The sequence below is a fragment of the Aythya ferina genome (assembly GCF_964211825.1).
Source record: "Aythya ferina genome assembly, chromosome: 5".
Taxonomy (NCBI): domain Eukaryota; kingdom Metazoa; phylum Chordata; class Aves; order Anseriformes; family Anatidae; genus Aythya; species Aythya ferina.
The window spans coordinates 5,420,668-5,443,675 of NC_140301.1; the positions used below are offsets into that span (position 1 = coordinate 5,420,668).

At 42.8% G+C, this 23,008-nt stretch overlaps 2 protein-coding genes and 2 long non-coding RNA genes across 4 annotated transcripts in view; 1 reads left to right on the top strand and 3 right to left on the bottom strand.

Annotated features, from left to right (window-relative positions):
* Positions 1 to 8,688, bottom strand: part of LOC311437999 — a 31,803-nt gene extending 23,115 nt beyond the window's left edge. The window contains exon 1 of the long non-coding RNA XR_014693888.1: positions 7,304 to 8,688. This is a non-coding gene — a long non-coding RNA (uncharacterized lncRNA). The remainder of the gene's footprint in view (positions 1 to 7,303) is intronic.
* A 3,411-nt stretch (positions 8,689 to 12,099) lies between these two features.
* On the bottom strand, positions 12,100 to 14,094 carry KCNJ11 (potassium inwardly rectifying channel subfamily J member 11). Its single transcript, XM_084520470.1, has one exon. The coding sequence runs from the start codon at positions 13,976 to 13,978 to the stop codon at positions 12,785 to 12,787; it is 1,194 nt and encodes a 397-aa protein (XP_084376596.1). The 5' UTR covers positions 13,979 to 14,094; the 3' UTR covers positions 12,100 to 12,784.
* Positions 14,095 to 14,237: 143 nt separating this feature from the next.
* On the top strand, positions 14,238 to 17,861 carry LOC311437998. Its single transcript, XR_014693887.1, has 2 exons — positions 14,238 to 14,892; positions 15,409 to 17,861. It is a non-coding gene; the product is annotated as an uncharacterized lncRNA (long non-coding RNA).
* Positions 17,862 to 18,170: 309 nt separating this feature from the next.
* The window catches only part of ABCC8 (ATP binding cassette subfamily C member 8), a 74,729-nt gene continuing 69,891 nt past the window's right edge, over positions 18,171 to 23,008 (bottom strand). Inside the window, exons 37-39 of the mRNA XM_084521937.1 lie at positions 22,272 to 22,405; positions 20,846 to 20,908; positions 18,171 to 19,077 (exon numbers count right to left, since the gene is read on the bottom strand). Coding sequence (XP_084378063.1) covers positions 18,940 to 19,077; positions 20,846 to 20,908; positions 22,272 to 22,405 — 335 coding nt within the window. The 3' untranslated portion in view covers positions 18,171 to 18,939. The remainder of the gene's footprint in view (positions 19,078 to 20,845; positions 20,909 to 22,271; positions 22,406 to 23,008) is intronic.

Genomic DNA, 23,008 nt, shown 5'->3' on the forward strand with positions numbered 1-23,008 from the left:
TGCAGGCAGCCCTCCACCCTGTGCATCATACCAGGAAACCCTGCTGCGTGAATTCAGAGCCCATCTAGCAGGAGAGGATGAATTATTCAGCCATGGCATAGAACTCTATGCAAACCTGTACGTATGGATATTTCCACAGCCACACAGAGACACCAGGTACTTTAGTAGCAATGAGTGAAGCTCCTGAGCCTGCATCTATACTAGAGACTGCACAGACCTTGCCAGTGCATTTAGTGCCAGGGGGAAGTGCCACAACATCTGTCAGAAAGCAGAACGCTTTCTCACATGATCAGTGCTTACAGTTGCACGCCATTTCCTCACTAGAGGGAGTCTAAGACAAGGATTACTGAGCACTCCTAAAAACAAGCTGTAAAGCAGGCTGGTGGCATAATAAAATAGGGTGTTGAGAGCTGAATGATCCCTCAAGAGCCAAATAAGAACTGCTGCGTTTCTAAAGGGCATTTGGTTTTGCCCTTTTCTGAGGATGCATCTCTTACAATATGCTATTTCCTTGATAAAGAGCCCCTGAAAGTGGGAATGAGTACGGAGACAATGATGTTCTTCCTGAAAACAGACATCTCCATGCTGTGCTTGATCTCCAAGTGCAGTACACCATAGCTGGATATCAACAATATGAGAGTCACTTAGTGTTTTAGACACCCCAAGAGAGCAGCCAGGAGAAGATACTGTTTACATTTACAGCTAAAAACCGGAGTCCTTCCAGAGTAGAAGCCTACACATCAGACAGCGCAATATAAAGAACACTCAATGCTGCACTATTTCTGCCAAAAATACAGCTGGAGTAAACAGATGCCAAGTCACTGTCACTCCTGACACTGCTTAAGGAACAGCTTTGGAGGTGGTTGGTAAGGTTTGTTTTTTTCCTCTCCATATTGGCTTTTGTTTTTCCCTTCAGGAATTCTGCACTTCAGAACTGTATGTATCAGAGCCAGTTTAGGGCAGCTAGTTCATTCAGGCTCTGAAGCTCCCATGGAAGAACAGTTACCAACGGGCAGCAAAGCCAACCAGTAAAATCATGATGTTAAATATAAGAACTGGGATAAAAGAGTAGGCTGTTGTGATCAAAGCCTGCCTTTTGTTTATGATCAGTTTTCCTGTTCCTCTAGTTTAATCGTCTCAGGTTAGTGTTGTGCTACTTAGTACACATAAGACTGCAGCTCATTTTCAACTCCAATTGTTTTACATTTATCTAAGTGCACTCTATGCATTTTTTAGCAAGGAAGAAGGAAAACCTGCTGTAAGTGTTCACTTATTCATACTGACCGAGCATTACAAAATTATCAAGAACTTAATTGCATGTGCTATTTATAGTCTTAGCGTGTATTTTGTGCTATGTTCTCACATACAAGAAAGTGTTAAATGTAAAAACTCCTATGTCATCATTGCATGAATCCAAGATTCAGTTAGCATATGCACACATCTACAGACCACTAATGCAACAAAAACACCAGCTGCCCGTGAAGAGGAACAGGCTCCCTGACTCTTATTTCCATGCAACTCGGCCATAACAAGGAAGCCACAATAGAGAGCAGCAAGGTGACCTTGACACGCAAAGTCAGGAGCTACTAGCCACGTTCACCTGACTTCAGGGGGATTAAGGTTTCCAGGTTTCCAAGGACAGTCAGGTTACGAAGTGAGAAAAATTACGCTGAGCAAGTAGAGAACTTTTAGGAAGATTTTGCCTTGGCTTGTAACAACTTCATTTCCTCACTGATAAGCCACGTTGTCTTCACAGTGTTTATGGATATTTCAGATTTCTGTTGATTTAGACCTCGCTTCAGTTCCCAAGCTCTGCCAGCAGCATGCAGAGTGCAGGTAGCTCCTGTGGAGAGGGACAACACAGCCTTTATTTCTCTTTGCTATTCATTGTAATAGCACATGCATCTAGAAATAAATGGCTTTCTTCTTCCCCTCAATGCCCTTACAGTTACTCCAAAAACAGTAGCATTCAAAGGAAGTGTAGAAATGAAGCATTTGGAAGAAGCTGCTTTGAATTTCCAGATTTTGGGCTTTCATCCTAAACAAGTAAGTCATTTTATGAAAAGTTATCCCCAAGAGAGAAAGGCGCAGGGTTTCTTTCCGAGTAACATGCAATGTAATGCTGAAAAGAGCAGCAGCAGTTCTGCTAAAAGATCAGAAGGATCCACAGGTACACGTGGAAGAGATCATTTAATTTCTGGAAGACAGGAGCTGTCTGGATTTACAAATTGGTAGGACTACAGCTTGTGTTAAAACAAGATTATTTTTTTTCCTGCCCCATGGTCCACTTTAGGACTCCTAAATTTTTATCTTGCTGTGACAAGGGTGGGTGTTTCTTCAGCCCAGAGTTGTGACAATCCTTTCTTCTACCTCAGACACCCTCACATGAATACACAACTGTACCTGTGTGATCACACAGGATAGCTCCGAGTAACACTAGGAATTTTTCTACATGCTCATCATAGCACACACACTCAATTCTCTAACAGCTGGTCATTTTCCTCAGAGGCCCTCAGAAACTAAGAGGATGCAAAACATTTGGGTAGATGCTCTTTAAGACATTTGGAAACCACTTCCCCAGAGAAGGTGGCTATGTCCTGGCCATCCAGCTTTACATCCATAGAAGTGCAGAGATTTTTAAGATGGCTGATGCTAAGGAAGAGCAAAAGCGCTACTCCTGGTGAAGCTTCACAGGCTTTGTCACAAGCTATCTTAATTAAGCATTAAAAAATAAAAAGTCATCCCACCCAGGTCTGATTCACATGTTCTCCTGATTTGAAACACCTACACAGCTCTGCACTTGCAAGCCGATGCATGCAAAAATAAAGAAATAAATAAAATCCAGATGCATATTTAAGTCTAGCTGGAGGTCCAGATTGAGTTTGTGAACTAGAGCTAGCCTGGGAATTTCAAGTGTCTGCAGTATCTGTATTTCCCCTTGAAATCAGGGAGCCAGATCCCTTCACCAGACTTGAAAGGATTTAAGAGTTTTTAAGAAACTTACAAAATATGGGAAAGGCATAGTTCTTGGAGTTTACAAAGTATTTTCTTGAGGAGATATTTTGAATAGTGTGACACTGATGCTTTACCAGAAAGTAGATTGTTTGCAGGGAAAGTGCTCACGCTCCATAATTCAGCACCTTTTAAGTTGTGCTGGTGTAGCTGCTTGGGGGACCGTGAGAAGGACTAGCTGACAAATTTCATAAGTCAGATGAATTTCCAAGGAAAACATGTAATTACACAGTTTGTTACAGAAGCCCTCCAGCTGTTTAGTTACTAAATTATACGTACACTTTCTTATATAGAGGACTAGCCATTAGTATTTAAGCTGTCTAAAGAGCATCACATCTCATGCTTATTGTATTCCTCAGTGAGACTGCAACGTGCTTCCTGTATAAATACTCAAATATATAAACACCCAGGCTGTGAAGAGCTTGATAAATGAGTTTGACCTCCTTTTCACATTCTTATCTGCTTATCTAGCACTAGCAAACACGGTATCTGGTTCTTTTGATTATGTAGGTTTTCTAAAAGCCACAGATACTGTTCTTAGGCTGAGTGAGCCAGAGTCCAAAAAACCACCTGTCTTTGTGAAGTGATTCAAACCCAGCGGTTACTGGAGGAGGATGTAATCAAGGATAACATCAGCCAGGAGCTACCAGGCAATTCAGATGGCTGTTTCCACTTAAAATCTGTGCTTCAGATAGCTCCTACAGCTTTTATGCTTGGCAAAAACAGTTGCTTTCAAAGTCATGTACAAGTAATGCATAAAACCCTGAAAAAAACATCACACACACACAAAGATATTGCTAAGACTTCCAGGTATGTATAATACATCTTTGGGTCCTTTCCCTGTAAAGGAATTATATTTGATTTAACCTGAAGGGAAGTAATTTTGTTTCAGGTGCAAAGAACCATTTGGGACAGGACAATATAACTTACAAGTCACTGTGCAAGCGTGATTCAAGACCTCAGCTGTAGCTACTGAACTAGTCCATACAGAGCTCCAGCAGACCTGTTCTCTGGGTGTGTTATTTTGCCACTGAGACTTCAGAGAAGTTCCAAGGAACAGCTATAAACAACGGCTGAATTTAAGCTTGGATTTTTTTTTATTTCTGGGAATTGCTATATTTCAAAGTGGTTTACTTACCACTATTAAATTTGGGTAAAGTGGCTGATTAAAAAACAAACAAAAACATGTAAAAGAGCCAAAAATTGATGTTCTGATATCTTTAAATCAGCCATTCCACCACCAGTTGGCCTTCTGCGAGATACCCCATCTCATAGAAACAATTTCAGTTTTCCCTCTCAAGTCCAAGACCTAATTTCACGTTTACCCTGCTGTAATATTCTAGTATTGAGAAAATAATATTGGTTTTAGATTTTATACTTGAGACGTGTTAGCACCATACCCTTGTCTTGGGGTTACTTCTCAGCTACTCTGGCACTAAACGGTAGGGCGCTCTCTAACTGTGACTTCACAGCAAGGTAAGTAACAGAATATTTTAGTTGGAGGAGGTGATGGCACATAGGCTGGAAACAGCCTGCCCGAGATGAGTGCTTGTGTTGCCAGAGGATTCATACCTTTTGTCTTCCTCCTGCTGCTGAGGTGGAGGAGTGACACACCCACACACCCCAAAAGAAACCACCCTTTAACAAGGGGCAAGATTTCTCAGTTTTAGCATGTGCAGCATCTCAATGAGGTATTGAGGACTCACAGAGCAGCAGGAAAATCCTTTCTTTTGCAATTCTTTCTTTTGTAAAGCCCCACTCTTGGTTTAGTGTCCCAGGAATATTCTATTCCAGCAGCTTTCTAAGAGAAGCCTCTCTCTCACTTTAGCAGCCTCGTGTTGTCTCAGAGATAAGAAAAAATCCGATACAAAGCATAGTTAATAAGACTGTCTTGAAGTTTCCATATCAGATTTTGTACTGAACAATATTGGAGTTATATGATATAAAGACTGGACAGAGCTACCCGAAGCCAACCAAGTCAAAATATTGCACCAGAGAAAGTGGATTGCATTTTTTAGAGTAAACTACAGCTCCCTCCAAAGGCATCCAGCTGTTACATTAGGGTGAGAGGTTATTCATCCAGTGACATAATACTACAAAGAAAGCTCAAGTTTGCAGGTAAGCTGTTTTATTATTTGCTATCTTTCAAAGGTTGGTTTAAATCTAGATTCTAGTTTGCAAATCCTTAAACTTCTTTTAAAGCAGTTGGATAAGGGGATAAAGTGCTCCCCAGAGTTATTAAAGGTATCGGAGTCTTCCTTAAAAAAGATCACATTTTCAAGTATTTCTATAACGTCATAATAATGTGGAAATCATTGAACTTTCCATCTCACAGTTTGTACCAAATGATCTAGAGCCACTCCTGAAACTTCAAGGAGTGAACCGATGGAGCTTTTCCCCTATAGCTCATAAAGGATCAAATCAAACCTCTCCATGAATGCCTATCGGTATTGGTTTCACTTAAGCCCTTTCAGAAAGGGGATGAATTGCAAGTGCCAGCACACCGCTTTAAGCAGGCATTCTCTGAACTGCATCCAGGTTTTTCGTCAGTAGACATCTGTTGAATTTAACATACTTTAGCGTAGTTTCTCTGTGAGCCTATGTGAAAAACAGTGATGACTGAAAACTGGGGAATGAGAACTTACTATTCAATATCTTGTGGCCTGGTGGTAATTTGGCACTACTTTTTAAAGCGTGATTAGAGATTTTTCTATGAACACGTTAACTCCCTTTACGATAGCTCAGTAAAAGACTATTGCTACTGTAAATCATTACAGTTCCTCCTGCTTTGTAGGAGCACTTAAAAGGTTCTTAACAAGCTACTAATAAACTATCTCTGATTGCGAATCAGGGTCACACTGAGCATGTAAAGAACAAGTATTAGCTTTAAAATGGAACAAAGTTTAAAAAGGCCATTTCAATAAGATCAGTCCAGAGCATGATTTTCTTCTCACAAGGCAAATACTACCAGAGACACAAGAGACAAGATAGCATATTCCTTTTTTCTTGATTGCCTTTCCCCCCCCCCCCCCCAAGTTCTCTTATTCCTCTCCTTCCCCCCTTTCTTAAAAAAGGGATTAGAAAAACATAAATTCTGGTCCTTCTAGCCAAGAAGCATCTACCACTTCAGAGATACCATATGTCATTACACATCCAAAGGCTGGTGAGTGTGTTACACTGCAGCGCTGCATATCTGGCAGGAACAGAAACAGCATGGGTTTTGGTAGCTGGTTTAAGGAGCCACAGAAATATCTTGAATGGTCGTATTGGTCAAGTTCTGACTGCAGCTCACAGGCCTACGACACACCTTGAAACTTGTTTTTTCCCCCCATTAAGCTATTCAAGAACACAGCAGAAGTGATATGCTTTGTTGGTCCATACAGTAATGAACAAAATAAGTAGAAAAATCAAACTGAGGAATAAGAATTTATCAAGAATAATAATAAATAAAAAACAAGAACGCGCCTTATAAGCTGCATGATTGTGCTCACACAGATCTGTACATATATATAAATTCATGTTGAATACATCAGTTCAAGGATGCATTGCAGGGAGATTCTCAATGTAAAGATTTCAGCTATGGATGTCCAGACAGCACTTGACAGAAAAGAATCAGGAGAAAATAATGGCTACTTGCTACAGAGACATTTATAAAGATAGAAATTGCTTTTAGAAAAACATCTGTTTGCTGCCTGGAATTCCAGATAAATGCTCAACAAACACGAGCTATCCCCATGCTTGGAGAAGCCATCCTTCAGTTCTTTCAAATCAAGCCACCCTTGTGTGTTCAGCAAGTAGCATCCCTGCAGAGCATTTGCCACTCTACAAAAACGTCATTAGAATTAATTGCAGAGGGCAATTTCTTTATTTCCTTAGGGCCTAAGTTTATCAGGATTTTATGTAAAGGAAGCTCTTTTTAGGGCACGCTGCTCTAACAAAACCCACACCTTTCACACACCGCTCTTCCTACTCATCTTACAGGTCTTTTCCACCCATCCTATGACAGAAGCATTAACCTAGCGGCAGTTTTTCCCCTCAAATTTTAAGGCTAAAATAGAGCTACCAACAGCTGAAAAGAACATCAGAGGAAAAAAGCAAGGCGTTGAAAAAACTTCCCATTACCCAACCTCTCTGGGAAACAGCAGGAGCTCAACAAACAGATCTCAGACCAAGTCATGAGCATTCAAATACCTCAACAAACAGACTTATACAAGCGGTATAATATCCATATTTGCTCACATTAGAAAAAAATAAATAAAAAAAAGTTGTTTTTTTTTTTTTTTTTACTTACAAGACACAGCAAGAAGATCTCAGGAGCTGCTGGATGGGAAGAAAACTTTTAACCCAGCCCCTGGGGAACAGCACAGCTGTAGCAGTAAAAACACCATCAAGGCCTGTTTGGGTCAGCTGCATACTCCCACCAATTTAATAGTGCTCAACACCAAGAAGGAAATCCTGGTGCTAATGAACTCCCTGACAAACTCTTTTGGATTTAAAGGCTCAGGATGTAACAGGGGAGCCTGATTTGAGACTTCCTCAAGTCAAGGACTCATACTGCTACCACTGGTAGTCAGTGGCCCTCTCTACGCCTTGGTTCTGCTCAATAACTGGTTATTATAGCAACATTTATATGTTGTGCCAATCCTCTCTTTGCCAACTTACAGGAAAATGGAGATCTCCTGCTGTAGGGCCACTGTTTTGAGGCCTCTGGCTCCACTCCAGTTCATATGTGGTTGCTGGTTTAGGGCTGCTACAGTAGAGGAGCTGATTAGAAAACCTCTCATGGAGCTGCAATCAGTATTTAAACTCAGTAAGTCAGGGACATTAAGCTGCAGGGGTTTTAGTATTTGGAAGAAAACTTTTAAATTGAGTCATTCCCCTGTGCTGATTGTTTAAAGTTACATTATACATCAAAATAGCAGCATAAGTCAGAAAAACACGCAGCGTCCTGTCCCCCACGTGCACGGAGCAGGGCTGTGAGCAGGATGGAGGCAGCGGTATCTTCAGCCTCTCAAGAATGTCTTCTGCTCTTTTAATAGTTCTTCTTGGGGGGGGGGTGTGGAGGTTTGTATCACGTATCTTTCTCCTGTTGCTGAATCAAAAATAGTACACTGAGTCATTTGTTACAGGCAGCTAGAAAGCCACCAGCCACGCCAAGCACACGTCCCACCAACTGCCCTGCTGCAGCTTCCCCAAGGCCTCCTTACACAAGGGTCTCCTCACCTCTACAGCAACTTTGTTTGAGCGAGGCCTGCAGTGCTGACTAAATCCACCCTGCTGCTGCAGCACGTGCTTTTAGCAGGTCAGCAGATGACAGCCTTTGATCCAAAAACCCGCTGTTTTTCTATTACCTGCCAGGAGCTTTGGGCCAGGGCTGTTGAGTTGGAGACACTGGCCCTGGATGAACGCCGGGCAGCACAGAAACGTGAACTACAAAGAGCATTGATCCTTCTTCCCCTTTCAGTGGCAACACCAGTGTGACCCTGAGGGCGGGAAGAGGGAAAGGTGTGTGCCAATAGTCACCAGGAAGCCTAAAATGCAGCATTTCTGAATCTTCTTCTCTTCAATCTTTTTGATTGCAAGATTTCTGAACCTTCTTCTCAAAAGCCATTGGTGCCAGCTGGCCTGCAAGCGTTATCAAGTAGGGGTGACTGACGTGAAGAGTGGAAGAGGAAGGAAAACATGAGGAAACAAACTGAACTTTCAGAGGACAATTAATTACTCATTCGTTTGATATTATTAACTGTTAATAAGTAACTAACCACAAGGATTGGGCACCAGGAAGCCCTCCTGACACTGCTCCCAGAAGGGCTGTGGCGTGGCTGGTACCTTGCCCGACACACAGCAATATTTACCCACCAGCTTGAGCAATGCCCATCGTGCCCGGCCTGAATTTTGACATTGACCCTGTTGCCTGGTATGGAAGCCCTGGTCTTGTTAAACACTTTCTATGAGCCTCCCACATCTACTTTTTAAGTCTCTGCCGTCTTCCCACCATGTCACTGGTGGATTTTAGATGTATTTACTTTGTGTCCCTGACCCTCCTTCGCCTCAGTTTGCAGCCTGCTGAGTTCGCTTCTGGTTTTCATCTGTTTTACAGCGAGGCTTTCCTGCTGACATGCACTGCTGTGATACTGTATTTATCACACGCCTTGGGGGATAAAGAGCGCACATCAGCCCGTGTTATCCTCTAATTTCCTACACGTATGTTGCTTCATTTCATTAGGAAATGCAACACGAAACTGATAAGCTCAGTGGCTATGTTCTCACCAGAAGTCACTGCAAGTATGTTAAAACCATGGCAAATAACAGCAGTGTTCTTCAGCCTCTATTTCTCATTAACAAGCTCTGTGATCCTTTTGTCCATCCAAACACCTTATCAGCCTCCAATATGAATGCACCAAACGGTGTGAACTGTGAGTATAAACTGATAACAGTCTCCAGACTGCAGAGCACATGAAAAGCAATTTTTATGGACACAGTTGGCTTCACCAAACCCTAAATAAAGGACCAGTGAGTCTAGGAGAGTGAATTCACAAGCACTCACTTTGAACTTCACCTACAGAAAATGAAGCATTCACTCATGGCTAAGAATGAGGGTTTTTCCACGTCAAAAGCTAGCACGTTCTTCAGAACACTTCCTACAGAGCTTGTGGGTGGTCAGCATAAATGCAACTTTAAGAAAATGTTCAGATTCCCAAATGCTTTGTAAATGGCAAAACGAAGGGTACGAAGAAGTACCATTCCCTTTTCTTCTTTGTTCTGCCCCGAAATACTTTTGAATATTGAAATGATGAAGGAACGGAATTTTTTGTCAATTTAAAATGACAAGAATCCCGAGACTCAAAGTCACCAACAAACTGACTGAGATAATTAGCTACCGTGATGCTACCAGAACAAACCCTGCCTTCTTCATAATATTGTGGTGCCTTTTTAGTGCAAGACTTCAGAAAATTAGGCAGATTCTTGTCAAAGAAGTGACTTAAAAGGTAGTCCTGAAACCAGCCCAACGAATACAGGCTGTTTCCTTCCATCTTTCCCCTTCCCATCTCACAGTGAACAAAAATTGTCTACCCCTCTGTAGCACAGATCACCCTCAGGGAAAAGGAGGCTTGCATCAGTTCCTGAAAATAGTCGCGTGGCAGTGCTGCTGAAATTGCTTCACATATAGGTCAAATCTTGAAGAGAGCTTTAAAACACTATCAGATCTGAAGAGGTTTTAGGTGACAACATTGAATATATCTTACACACTGATAGAAGGCACTAATGAGATTAAGGAGAAGCCAATGATTTCAGGTCCTTGGAAAGCTAACTCTAAAATTTTATCTATGATTACTGTAAGAACAGAACAGTAGTATTGTGACAGCTGATAAAGAACAACCAACTTTCAGAGGAACGAAGGTGTCTAGGAGAAGCAATTAGCTCTACTTTAAGTGCTCCTTGGGTGGGTGATGGAACAGAGGCAGAAAAAGGGAAAGCTGGAAAATAATGCGTCAATTGGACTCAGAGAAGAAATTTAGTAATCAAAGGCATTGCATAATTCCTTATTATTTTTTTTAAAGGATTTTTTACTATTAAAACTGTAAAATATGCCTTTCCCCATTTTCCTTGCTAACTACTTGCTAATGCTGGTTTCAGAGCCCTTCTGCTGTGAAACACAAAGCACATTTTAAGAGCTGTACACAGAACAGCACGTTGGGCATTTGGAAACCAAACAGACATTTCTTCACTTAACTGGCAGCCCGATAATGCTGACACAGGCCTTCATAAAACTGAAATAGGTAAATATTGACAATATAACTGCTATTTTATCATTTTAAAACTGTGATTTATCATTTTAAATCTGTGATTTTACCCCAATATTAATTTTATTATAGAAGCCAGTAAATATTCTATAGTCAGAAAGGATTTTTGTGACTTTTTTGAACGTTTGTCATATTTTTACACTGATGAGGCATTAAAAAAGCATCCTTATTATTGCTCCTACAAACCAGGAGTGTGTTATGAACTGCTTAACACACAAGAATTTGATACTAGGAACTACTTAAATAAATGCAGTTCAGTGGTGATTTGGTGACCATCTCTGCACAACTTGTGTAACCAGGTGTTAGATCAGTTCTGTAAAGCTTGTTTAGGTTTTATTTGGACAGTATCTTTCTTTACCTGAGTGGCAGCTTGCCCTGTTAATAGCATACTGTAGTTAAGGCTGCTGCTGTCCCCTAATAACACAGAAATAAAATTGCTGCTGTTACAAACATCCCCAGATAGAGGATTTCACAGAATCACACAGAATCATCTAGGTTGGAAGAGGCCTCCAAGATAACTGAGTCCAACCTCTGACCTAACACTAACCAGTCCTCCACTAAACCATATCCCTAAGCTCTACATCTAAACGTCTTTTAAAGTCCTGCAGGGATGATGACTCCACCACTTCCCTGGGCAGCCTGTTCCAATGCCTCACAACCCTTTTGGTAAAGAAGTTCTTCCTAATATCCAACCTAATTTTTTTTGCTGTAGTTTGTTAAGGGCAATCGCTCCTATTGCCCTCGTGGAACTGATGGGCTGAACATGGCTCCTTTACCTTTGCCAGTAATCACCTGCTCTTGAATTCAACTAAAAACAACGGCAGGCACCAGCTGTGTAGAGGTCAGGATGTTAAACGAGGAAACCATTTCCTCTGCAGTAGTTTTTTGTGACACAGCATCCCTGAAGTGACCACGTTGTCTTGCACATCCCTCTTGTCCCTAAGCAGAAAACCTCTGCTTCTTTCAGAGAAGGGAAAGGACACAGCAGTTTTGCTACTGAATGCAGCTATATTCCAGCATACAGCTCTGCCCTTTCAGCTAAAATCTCTATTTATATTCCCTGATTATCTAACAGAATTCACTCTGACCTAAAGCAGAGATTAATTTTTTTACTGGGTATCCTATTGCTGCGTGGCTCAGTGTGTGGAAGGAGGGGACATTCCTCCTCTCCCTTTAGACAATTACAATACAGATTTTTTCCTATTTATAATTAATCTCAATTCTGCTGCTCTTTTTAAAGGCAACTCATTGCTTACTATCAGAAATATACAGTCCAGAAAGGTATTCTTGAATGTTTTATTCGGGAAGTGTAAAGGGTTTTAAAATAAACAAAATGAAATATTCAAATACATTTCATATTGCATGTGGGAGGAGTGGCTCCATACAATACAATATGGATGAAGCAAATCCGGCACTTAATTTCTTTAAGACATAGAGTGTAATAGCACGATCATTCCTAGATCTGGTCTTATGTCATACATGGCACTGCCTGACCTTTTTGTTGTCATTTAAATTCAGCTGACTTCATTAATTATTTTATTTTGCTATATTGATTGTTCAAGTTAGAAAAATACAGTTAAAATCTACCAACTGTAGGACATACACTGCAAGACCCTAAGTACTGCAATCTCCGAGAATAAATATACATTTATTTTTTGAGAAAATGTGTAATTACCCACAGATTAATCGATACAAAATGATCGTGCAACTGAATATGACAGTCTGAACTGAAATTTAAAGCTGCAGATCATGATTTTCCTACTCATACAGTGCTGCTTGAAATCTTCTTGCACCTTTAAAAAAATATAATTAGCTTTAGATTTATCCCACAATAAATAACACCAGAACATACCTTGTTCTACCAACCTGAATTTAAAAAAAAAGCAACAGAGGCCACCTCAGTGTTTTGAGTTTATGAGATCTTTCAGACACAAAGCCCTAACAGAGTTTCCCAGTCACAAGAGGCATCAGGAAGGCTCATCGGTTAGGGTGAACTTGGGCTTTAGCTTGACGGACCTCTTCCTTATGGTGCCTTTCGGGGATAACGGCATGGTGTCCATAATGCTCCTGTCCTCCTCCAGCTGCCTGGCCGTGCACGAAGGGGTGGGCACTTTCACCGTGTTGCCAAATTTAGAGTAGTCCACGGAGTATCGCCCATCTTCCTCCGCCACTATGGGCACGAACCTTTGGCCCCAGAGGATTTCGTCTGCCAGGTAGGAGGTTCTGGCTTGCGTGGTGATGCCGGTGGTCTCCACCACCCCTTCCAAGATGACGATGATCTCCAGATCCTCGTGGTGGTGCAGGTTCACCGGGGAGATGTCGTAGAGGGGGCTGTTCTTGTCTATCACGTGGTAGATGATGAGTGGGGAGACCAGGAAGATGCTGTTGCCCCCCACGGGGTTCTCCATCTGGATGTCGATCTGGTTGAGGGGCACCACCTCCCCCTCCAGGCTGGCCGTCTTCTTCACCACCTGCATGCGGATGGTGGCGCTGATGATCATGCTCTTGCGGAGGTCGCCCACCCGCAGCATGAAGCAGAGCTTGCCCTCCCGCAGGGCGATGACCGCGTGCTTGCTGAAGATGAGGGTCTCGGCGCGGCGGTGCGCCTGCGAGGTCTTCATGAAGATGCAGCCCAGCATGATGGCGTTGATCACCAGCCCCACGATGTTCTGCACGATCAGCACCAGGATGGCGGCCGGGCACTCCTCCGTCACCATGCGGCCCCCGAAGCCGATGGTCACCTGCACCTCGATGGAGAAGAGGAAGGCGGAGGTGAAGGAGTGGATGCTGGTCACGCAGGGCACGAAGCCGTCCGACGCCCCCTCGGCCGGCTCCCGCTGCAGCCGGGTGCTGTGGTCCAGGTCGCCGTGGGCGAAGGCGATGAGCCACCAGACCATGCCGAAGAGCAGCCAGCTGCAGAGGAACGACATGGTGAAGATGAGCAGCGTGTGCGGCCACTTGAGGTCCACCAGCGTGGTGAAGACGTCCTGCAGGAACCTGCCCTGCTCGCGGATGTTCTTGTGGGCCACGTTGCAGGCTCCGTTCTTCCCCACGAAGCGCGCCCGCCTCTCCCGGGCTCGGTAGCGGGCGTGCTCCGGCACATCCTCGGCCAGCCGGGTCAGCACGTACTCCTCGGGGATGATCCCCTTCCTCGACAGCATGGCTCCCACAGCAGCCCAGCCGCCGCTCGGAGCCTCCCCGGTCCCGATCCCGGTCCCGGCTCCGCTCCCGCAGCCGCCGGGGGCGGGGGACGAACGGGCTCGCACGGCGCCGCCGCAGCGGGGAGGGCACCGGGGCCGCCAGGCGGCGCCCCCGAGGCCGCCACCGGCCGAGCCCGGCCCCACACGCCGAGGGGACCTCGGCGTGTGGGGCCGGGCTCGGCCGGTGGCGGCCTCGGGGGCGCCCCCATGAAGGTTTTACCTCAGGTTTACCTCAGGGAATGGCGGTGCCCCCCCCCCCCGAAAGCCGTTTCTGTCAGTATTTGCCTCAGGGCGCTGCGATCGATGGCGGGTCGGGAGCGGGAACTGAGCGGGGACGGGGGTTGGGGGAGGGTCTGTGAGGTGAAATCTGCCTCAGAAAGGAAAAAAAAAAGGTCTGGAATTCCTGCGATTTGCCCATGCGTTGTGCGGTGTGCTTCTAGATAATGAGAGGTTCAGGCAGGGAGTGGGAAGAAACTTGCCTGAAGGGGCCGAGGCTGGGGGTGCAATGGTTAAAGAGACCTGGGGTTAAAGGGCTCGTTCCCACTCGTGAAATCTGCTGGTCAGCCCTACTAAAGAAAGATTTTTCTGAACCAAAAAGCTGATGGACTGACGTGATACGTCTTTGGGTCAAGATCGTTTATCTAAAAACACTCCGATGTTGTTGTCATGCTGTTTAAATATCAATATTCTCCATCATGTTTACTTGCTCAAATTTAAGTATTTTCTTTCTATTTCAGCCTGGGCACCAAAGCTGTAGATTTGCTAAAGCATCCTAGCATATTCTGGATTTTTTTTTTTTTCTTAAGTGCTAGTGGATTTAATACTGTGTCCTTCTAACTGCGTGTGCTGGTGGCCTTTCCCTTGGAGCCAGCCAGGTGAGGAGGTTGTAAGTAACTTTCACCACCACCAGCTGCAAACTGTAGCCTAGGATATCAGAATTACTATTTCCTAAATAATCATTCTGAGGTCTCTAAGCAGGCATCGTAGGGCTTGTGATTAATTGCTCACTGTTATTTGAGGCTATTTCTACTACTGCTATTTGCTATGACTCGTTGCGTGTCCTTGGACGCTAACGTTCTTTCTGACAGGATTGATTTCCCAATACTCCACTTTTTCTCTTGTTCTGGGTCACCTTTCTTGCTGCTTTGATAAATGACAACAAGGTGTCCTGGAACCTGGCTGCCAGACTGCTGAACTTGCCCAAAGATACTTCTCTGTATTGTCTTCTCTGCTAGACACTGTGTGTGTTCTTGCTGTGAATATGCCACCTGCACCAAACAAAACAAAAGGCTAAAATTTAAATGCTCCAAGTACGTGGTTTGTATATACAATTTAACTTTAAAATGATCTTTTGTACTTTGCTTTTTTTTTTTCCTTTCCCAAATTTTTAGAAAGAAATCTGTAATGTTACTTCTGAAAAGTGTAGTTCTCCACCTGAGGGCAGCTCACAGTTATTTCCAGCATTTCTGAAGTGATCAGAAAGAGGCTCTGCACCATCAGGTAGTACTACTTGCTGGCAGCACGTCATTCTATTGCAGAGATGGAAATAGACATGCCTTTGCTGCAAATTTTTTCTTACTTTTCTCTCAATGTTGTCTTATTCTGTACCTCTTCCTCCAGAGGGCGACAACTACGTGAGTGTAGAATGAAAAAAATGCATCAAGGTGGCAGTGTGTTTTAAAGCACATGTATCAGCAAGGTGAACTGCCTCCTAGGCTGGTGCTAGGAATGACCTGTGCAGCCTACTGCAGCAAGGAGTGCTGCATGAACCCTGTTGGTTTTAGGAATCCTGAACTCTATAGTGCTAGAAGGGTGTTTCCATGTTTCCCCTTCTGTTCTTTATTGGGGCTGTCATCTTCCACTTACCTTTTTTTCCTTTGCCGTTTCCTATTCAGCAGTCGTTAGCTTAGATAGAACAGTAAAGCAAGTGGCTTCTGCTGGAGGATTTCTAAAGCAGAACAGAAAGAAGCCCTGTCTTTGTGGATCAAGTGACAGATACTTAAAGGAGAAAAGTGACAGATCTTTGGTGTGAGCCAACATATTTGTGTTAAGAGCTGCTGAGCAAATTGGGCTCACAGGAACAAACCCACACTTGAAGGCTGTAGTGCGGAATCATGCGGGGTACATTTTGTCCACCCATGAAATAGTTTTTACATTTCAAAACTTTTTTTCTTCTGCTTTTCCCTAATTTAAAGACTACCAAGAAGATATTACTATAGCTATGAACTTAAAATTTGTTTGGCACCTGTGTAAGTAGACCTTTGTTTCAAGGGTTATGTCGTGCTAGCCTAACCTGAGCTAAGCCTCTCAAATGCCCTCGCTGTATGAGCAGGGAAACAGAGCAGAGATCAGAGCTGGCCAGTCAGAATCGCAGGGGAAGGCATGAGCAGAGCTGGAAGAGGGCTGACGTAGCAGGCACGCTGTGCTTCCTGGCCTTCCAAGAAAACAGCACTTCCCTAGAAATGAGTGCACCAGGATGAAGTGGCTGTGGAGAGACAAGGGGATAAAGACAAAAAGATGTTTGTGTAGTGGAAGCCTGATTCAACAGGGACTGCTGGACCAGCCAACACGAAGTAGCAGGTTTAATGACTCAGGAACAGCAGCGAGCCTTTCACCTTCTCTGACTTTACAGCTCCCACCACTGAATAATCTTTTTAGATATGGCTTCTGCTCACTGTTGAGACGCCAAGCCTTTGGAGTTAGGGAGCACAAACTCTCTGGGATTTGGCCCCATATAAACGGATAAAAATACACCGAGGAAACATAAAATGTCTTCTGTCCAAGTGGCAGCTAAGAGGCCTCTGTGTTCACACATTTATCTGGTAGTGTGATGCCATGAAATAGATGTATAATCTTTGGCTACCAACCAGCTCTCATACCCTGCTGTCCTGCAGTGATGCCTTATGAAACGTAAGCCCCATTTACGATGGAAACCTACCTCCAATTACAAAGTCACTTGCGCTTTGCAATCATGTTTTATAACTTCAGGATCTAATATGGTCTTCCAAAAATCACGATGCGCTGGGTCTTTTGCTCCCTTTCCAGGGAAGTCCTGCGGAGTGGTGATTTCCTGAGTCTTTATGGGATGAGTACTTGCATGAGGCTGGGCAGCTAGGAGGCAGCACACGCAGTGGCTGCAGTAGGAACCTATTTGGCGCTCACTGTGCCCTTCTGCTGCCCTGGAAGGATACAGTCACCTGTGTCCAATTTCTCCTTTCCTAGCTTTCACGAGATGCCTGGTGTCTCAGGGAGAACATACACCGATACTGGGGCAGCTATTTTTTCTTTAAAGCTACTCAGCAAAACAATTCCCAGATGTCTCCAGCTCCCCTTTTTCTCTCTTTAGCTGGCCGTGACAAGCGTTTATGCATTTTATCTGCGTGACCATATTCTCCCTCTGCACTTTAACCAGGAGTGTAGCACGAGCTACGCTCTCCTGGTGGTCAAACGCTCTCTGGCCCGAGTTTAATGCCCTTAGGTGTTGTGCAAGTGACAGCATCACAGAATCATCTGGGTTGGAAAAGGCCTTCAAGGTCACCGAGCCCAACCTGACCTACTCAGTCCCATCACTAAACTGTTTCCCCCGGGGAGGTGGTAACACTGCTTAAACAGCAGCAGTTCTTCTCTCCTCTGCTTTCTGCTGCAGTGCTAGAAGAGAAGTAATGCATTAAAAATATCAGGTACCCCATGAGAACATGGAGATGTCTGCCTCTAGGAACTAAACTCTTAAAAATAGATTTCAAATTAATTTAGCTGGCTAAAGAGAGGAGAAAAAAAACCAACACCACAAAGTACTTTCCCCAAATGCTTTGAGTTCTTCAAATAGGGGAAGGCAAAAAGGGATGTGAAAGAAAATGCTATAAAAAGAATACCAGTGAAAAATTGATTTTAATCTTCCGCTGGGTCACTGACATTCTCATTGCTTAGTCATTAATTACTCCTAGAACGATTGCCACAGTTAATTGATTGGACGGGAATAAGTAGTTGTCCAGCTAAATTAGGATAATTTCAGTGCTTAAAAGTTATCTTGAGTATATGTGTGTGAGGATCACAGTGAATCTAGAAACAGTGTGCCAGTGGGTGAATTATGTGAAATTAGGAGAGAATGAGTCGAGGCCCCGTGGCTCTGAGCTACAGGACAAGGTTTAATACCTTTTGTTTACCAGACTCGGAAGGATAATTTCTAGATGAATTGTTGTTGTCTGCAGCGCTTTGGAAATAGTGTGCATTAAATACTGATACCTTATCACAGCCTCCGGCCTCTTCCCTTCCTCATGATGTGTGAGGGAGTCTGGCCCTTGGGAATCAATACGTGATTCAGCTGGGGGAGAGGCAAGGCAGCCTGAGAAAGACTAAGGAATTAGGGTGCGATTAATTTCTTAAAGGTGTTAAAGAAGAGACCAAGAGACACAAGCAGTATCAATAAACTGCAATAAAAAGTTTTATAGACTTTATATTGAGATATTAAAGCTTTACATCGTCATATGATTAAAAGAGATACAGGCTTTCCAGAAATACCTTTGGTATATAATTTCTTTCTGCATTAGTCAGTAATAAGCATTATCCACAGCAGGGCTACGATGCGTAAAAAATAACATGGTAATAAAATGACAAGGGAGATTTATGAGTTACACAGAAAGTCCATGCTGGCTAGGTTTTTGTTTGATGTGCATCCTCTCGTATTTCATCCGTGAGGTTCTGTTAACCATATTTCAGGATTCTTTGGCAGCAAAATAAAAAAGAATAGTACTATACAAAAGAGGAGAGTACATGGATAATTCATTAATACTTTAGATGGAGAAACAGCTCATTTTATTAAAAAAGGAAAACCTCCGTTTTATTATGAAATAGTATTTATTTACAGGTATTTTACACTTTTAGAAAATAGGTAATACAATTTTACTTTAAAATGCTTATTTTTACTACTTATCTGCTTGTACAAAAGAAGCAAATACACTGTCTTCTCGTTCTAGCAGAACCTCAGGCTTGTCGTATTCCAAAATAACCCCTCTCTTCATGACAATAACCAAATCTGCATTCAGGATCGTGTGCACGCGGTGCTGAAAACAAATAAAATGCCAGTTCAGTGTACCTACCACATGCACATTTCAGGGTAAGACAGCCTTCCAGAAATTAATCTTCCCATCAAGTTTGATTAAGATGACTTTATCCTGCGTTACAGCCTGATTTACTATGCAAATATTGCAGCCAGATACAAAGATCAAGATCCGTGTAGATATTCAAATACACATATAAGGCAGCCAGGAGGAGTGGGAACAGGGCAAGCATATGGGTTACTGCTCTCAAGTACTCTCCCAGTCCCAGAGTGCTTCTAGATCAAGGGTTTTCCTGAGCCTCATTTTACAGAATTCCACTTTTTAAAGGTGAGTGTAACTGCACTGCATTTCTTGGTCTGTATTACTCCTGCAGGGATATTTAATCTCAGAACACTGTGGTGCCTGTTACACAATAACTCTTCACCCATAAGGTTCTCAATCTGATTTGGGGCACTCCCAGGATCAAAACAAGTCTTCCATTTCCTTCTGTGGCTTTCTAGCCAGGTGTTCCATAAAATAATCACTGATGGCATCTACAAGTCACATGGCTGCTGCAGTCTTTACGTGACATTTATCCAGACCACAGGCAGGGGGAGGGGACCGAAATGTCACATTCCTGTTATACTCACTGCCCTTGTCTGGGCACAATCAGTGCTGCCATCCTGGTAAAGTAACACAGATGGTGACATAGACCCAATACTACTTTTCTTCCTAAGCACAAACAACACATTATGTTTCTACCGAAGAACATTTCAAATACAAAGCCACCTTCTGCATTGCCATTAGAAATATAAACGTTGTACATCTTTGCTCCAAAATGCTGTTTGCTTGAATTGTGTGGTTTAAAACTAAGAGAATGAAAGGCTAATAAACAAAACTTCCTCAGCCCATCCCTAAACAAAAAGATACGCAAATGCAAAATGCAGTGCAACTCTGTATTTTCATGCAGAGAAACAAGGAAATGTTGTGCTTATTATTCCTTTGCTTTTCTTGCAAAGACACAATGAATGGATACCATGAGGTAAATCAGGTTTTCTGTTAGACAGCTGCTAAGTGTAAAGGAAAAGATGCTGTACTATTCTTGACCATACATTTTTGGCATTATGCTTGATCTTTAAATAGTAAGAAGCAAAATTACTGTGTTTCAGCTCCCTGAGATGTGCATTTTTACAAAACAGAGGACAAAGAGATGTATTACTTCTGACATATCTGTCAAGCCAACTGCTTTGATTCAGGTCAATAAACAGTTTTATTTATAAATACTTGAGATCTTTGTGTTATCATTTCAAGAACATGAAAACCTAAATTCAGTCACTGTCAACAGGGATGGAGTGGTTTTTAGAAGTCAGTAAAATTCTCCTTCATTTGTTTAAATACTGAAACAAAATTGCTCTATCCTGTGACAAACTAATCATGTAATTTTACTCTTTCTTAGTTAAATCATTATTTTAGCTTGAGAAAACTTGTATTTCACAATAGTCAAAGTTGCGTTATATTAGAAATTAGCCTAAAATGGGTAAACGAAAATAGAGCACAAACTCGTATGCCTTTGCAGGTAATCAGAATTAGTACCCAGCAACACATTTAGGAAACTGTTGTTATGTATCTTTAAATAAGAAAGTAGAATGGAAAAGAAAGCTTAAACACTGCAATGAAAAAAAAAAAAAGATGAATGGCCAAATTCGCGAAGTTTTTAGGGTTGACAAGAATGAACAAACGGGGCCTTTCTGATTCTTGTTTCGATCAGGACAGCAGTAGAGACTCTACTTACTGCTATTGTAACCACAGTACGGTCAGCAAACGCCGTCATGACTACCTTCTGGAGGATGTTCTCCTACGAAAAGGAAACCATTTGTTGCTTTTCACAGAACAGAAGTTACCCAGTAGGCACACAGATACTCTGAAGAAGGCTTAAATAACCACCGATTATGACATCCTTTGTTGCAGAAATGACAAATTAACCCCATGTCAGAACTTAAGTCAGTGGTCTCCAGTTAGCCCTGCTTGCTCCTGCCACCTGCGTTGCCTCTGGGCTTCTGTGCCATTGTGCTGTGTGCTCATGAGCTGCACTCTGGCTCCCAAAGCCCCAGTGCCCTGATCTCAGTTTTACAGTGTAGGAAATTAAAGACAAATTCAGGGAGCTGCCAGGCTGCATGCTTGCTGACACCTCTGCAGGACATTCTTCGCTCTGCTGGCAGCCCAGGCGTGTCCCCGCACACTGGGGACTTCTAATCCCATGGGGTGGCAGGGATAAGCACGGGAGTGTGCTGATCCTGGCATATTTAACAGCGAAGGAGGTTTTATGATAGTTTTAACGTGTAGTTCTCCCTCAAGCAGTACTCATCCCTTCCTGTTTAGGAAACATGTTGTGTACCAGACTGCTTACACGCCACTAGCACAGACACCTTGGTTTGCTATCATCTGTTCTTTAGACACATGTCCCAAGGGATGAACCATATCCTTACTACATCAAAATTCAAAATGTGTTTTAACTGGGCTGTGTACAGTGTAATTCCCAACTGTGCTGACATTTACCACACTAACATTTTACAGAATTAAAAATCACAACTGTTTTAATAACTGCCCTCCAATTACATTATTCACTCATAGGCTACTGTCATCACGAAGAACACCGAAACATTTCTCATAACATAACCAAGTAAAAAATCCTAAGAACGTACTGTTCTGTTTGGCTAAAATCCAGGCAGTGTGCTATTATTGTGTGGTTTAACCTCTGTCTAGCAATTTCAGGCAATTAATGCAATAAACCAGTATGTCTTTGTTTATGTCTTTGACCCTGCTTTCAAGACTTCCAGCTTCCTGACTTGTCCTGTCCACCATGCTGGGCAAACTTGTCTGCTTGCCAGTTTACCCTTCAGTGACCATTGCAGCTGACCTTCCAAAGCTTTGTTTACTTTAGGAAATCAAACTGCCATTGAAAATAACACACTTCATTTTCCTAAAGCAAACAATGCCGTAATAACTTTTAAATAATTTTTTTTTTTCCTCTGGGAATTTAAGAGCACTTTAGACTAGTTTGCAATGATGCACAACTACTTGGACTTATAAACAAGTCTACAATAAATATTGTCTAAGCGTATTACAGCACAGACAATCATCTTCTCCATTTTTCTTTTCCTATTAACATTTGTCTCCCCCTCAAAGAAAAAAAGAAATTGGAAACATTCCAAACTCACCGTTGCCATGTCAATGGATGCTGTGGCTTCGTCCATGATGAAGATGCTGGTCTTCCGCACAAAAGCCCTTGCTAAGCAGAAGAGCTGCCTTTGGCCCTGGCTAAAATTTTCACCCCCTTCTGTGACGATAGCGTCTGGAAAGGACACAGCAAAAACATCATTTGTGAGGGGTGGATGAGAGGGATGGATCAGAGCAGAGCATGTCTCTCACCTTCAGCATAAAGATTTTCAAAGTAACATTTCCTACCCTCTGAAGCTGCTGATGGCCCAGTTTTGTCTCCTTATATCTACTGCTCAAAATAACCAGTACTTCTGTCTCGCTATGTTCTTTATACCTACTAGACATCAAAGTAGCTAAGGATGTTTAAGAGCGAGTGTCTCTGAGATGCGTGCAGTCTAGGGCACTGCATCACCGTCCAAGGGGCAGCCATCATTTCTTTACTCTCAGGCTTTCTAACTTAGCATTTTAAGGGTCTGTGGTTTTCGGTTTTGTGTGTGTGCATCTTCATTGGCAAGTTTTTGCTTGCTTTTGCATAACCAAATAATTCATACCTTTAAACTTTCGTTCCCCCTTTGAATTTCTCTCAATGCAATGGAATATTGTAAAATGCAGAAGAACATATTCTAGATAACACCTGACTTGCTGACGTCTTATCTGAGTTCACCAGACTCATGAGCCACAATAAATCACAGCAAAGACATACTGAAATAAAACCATTTTACCATTAATTTGAAAC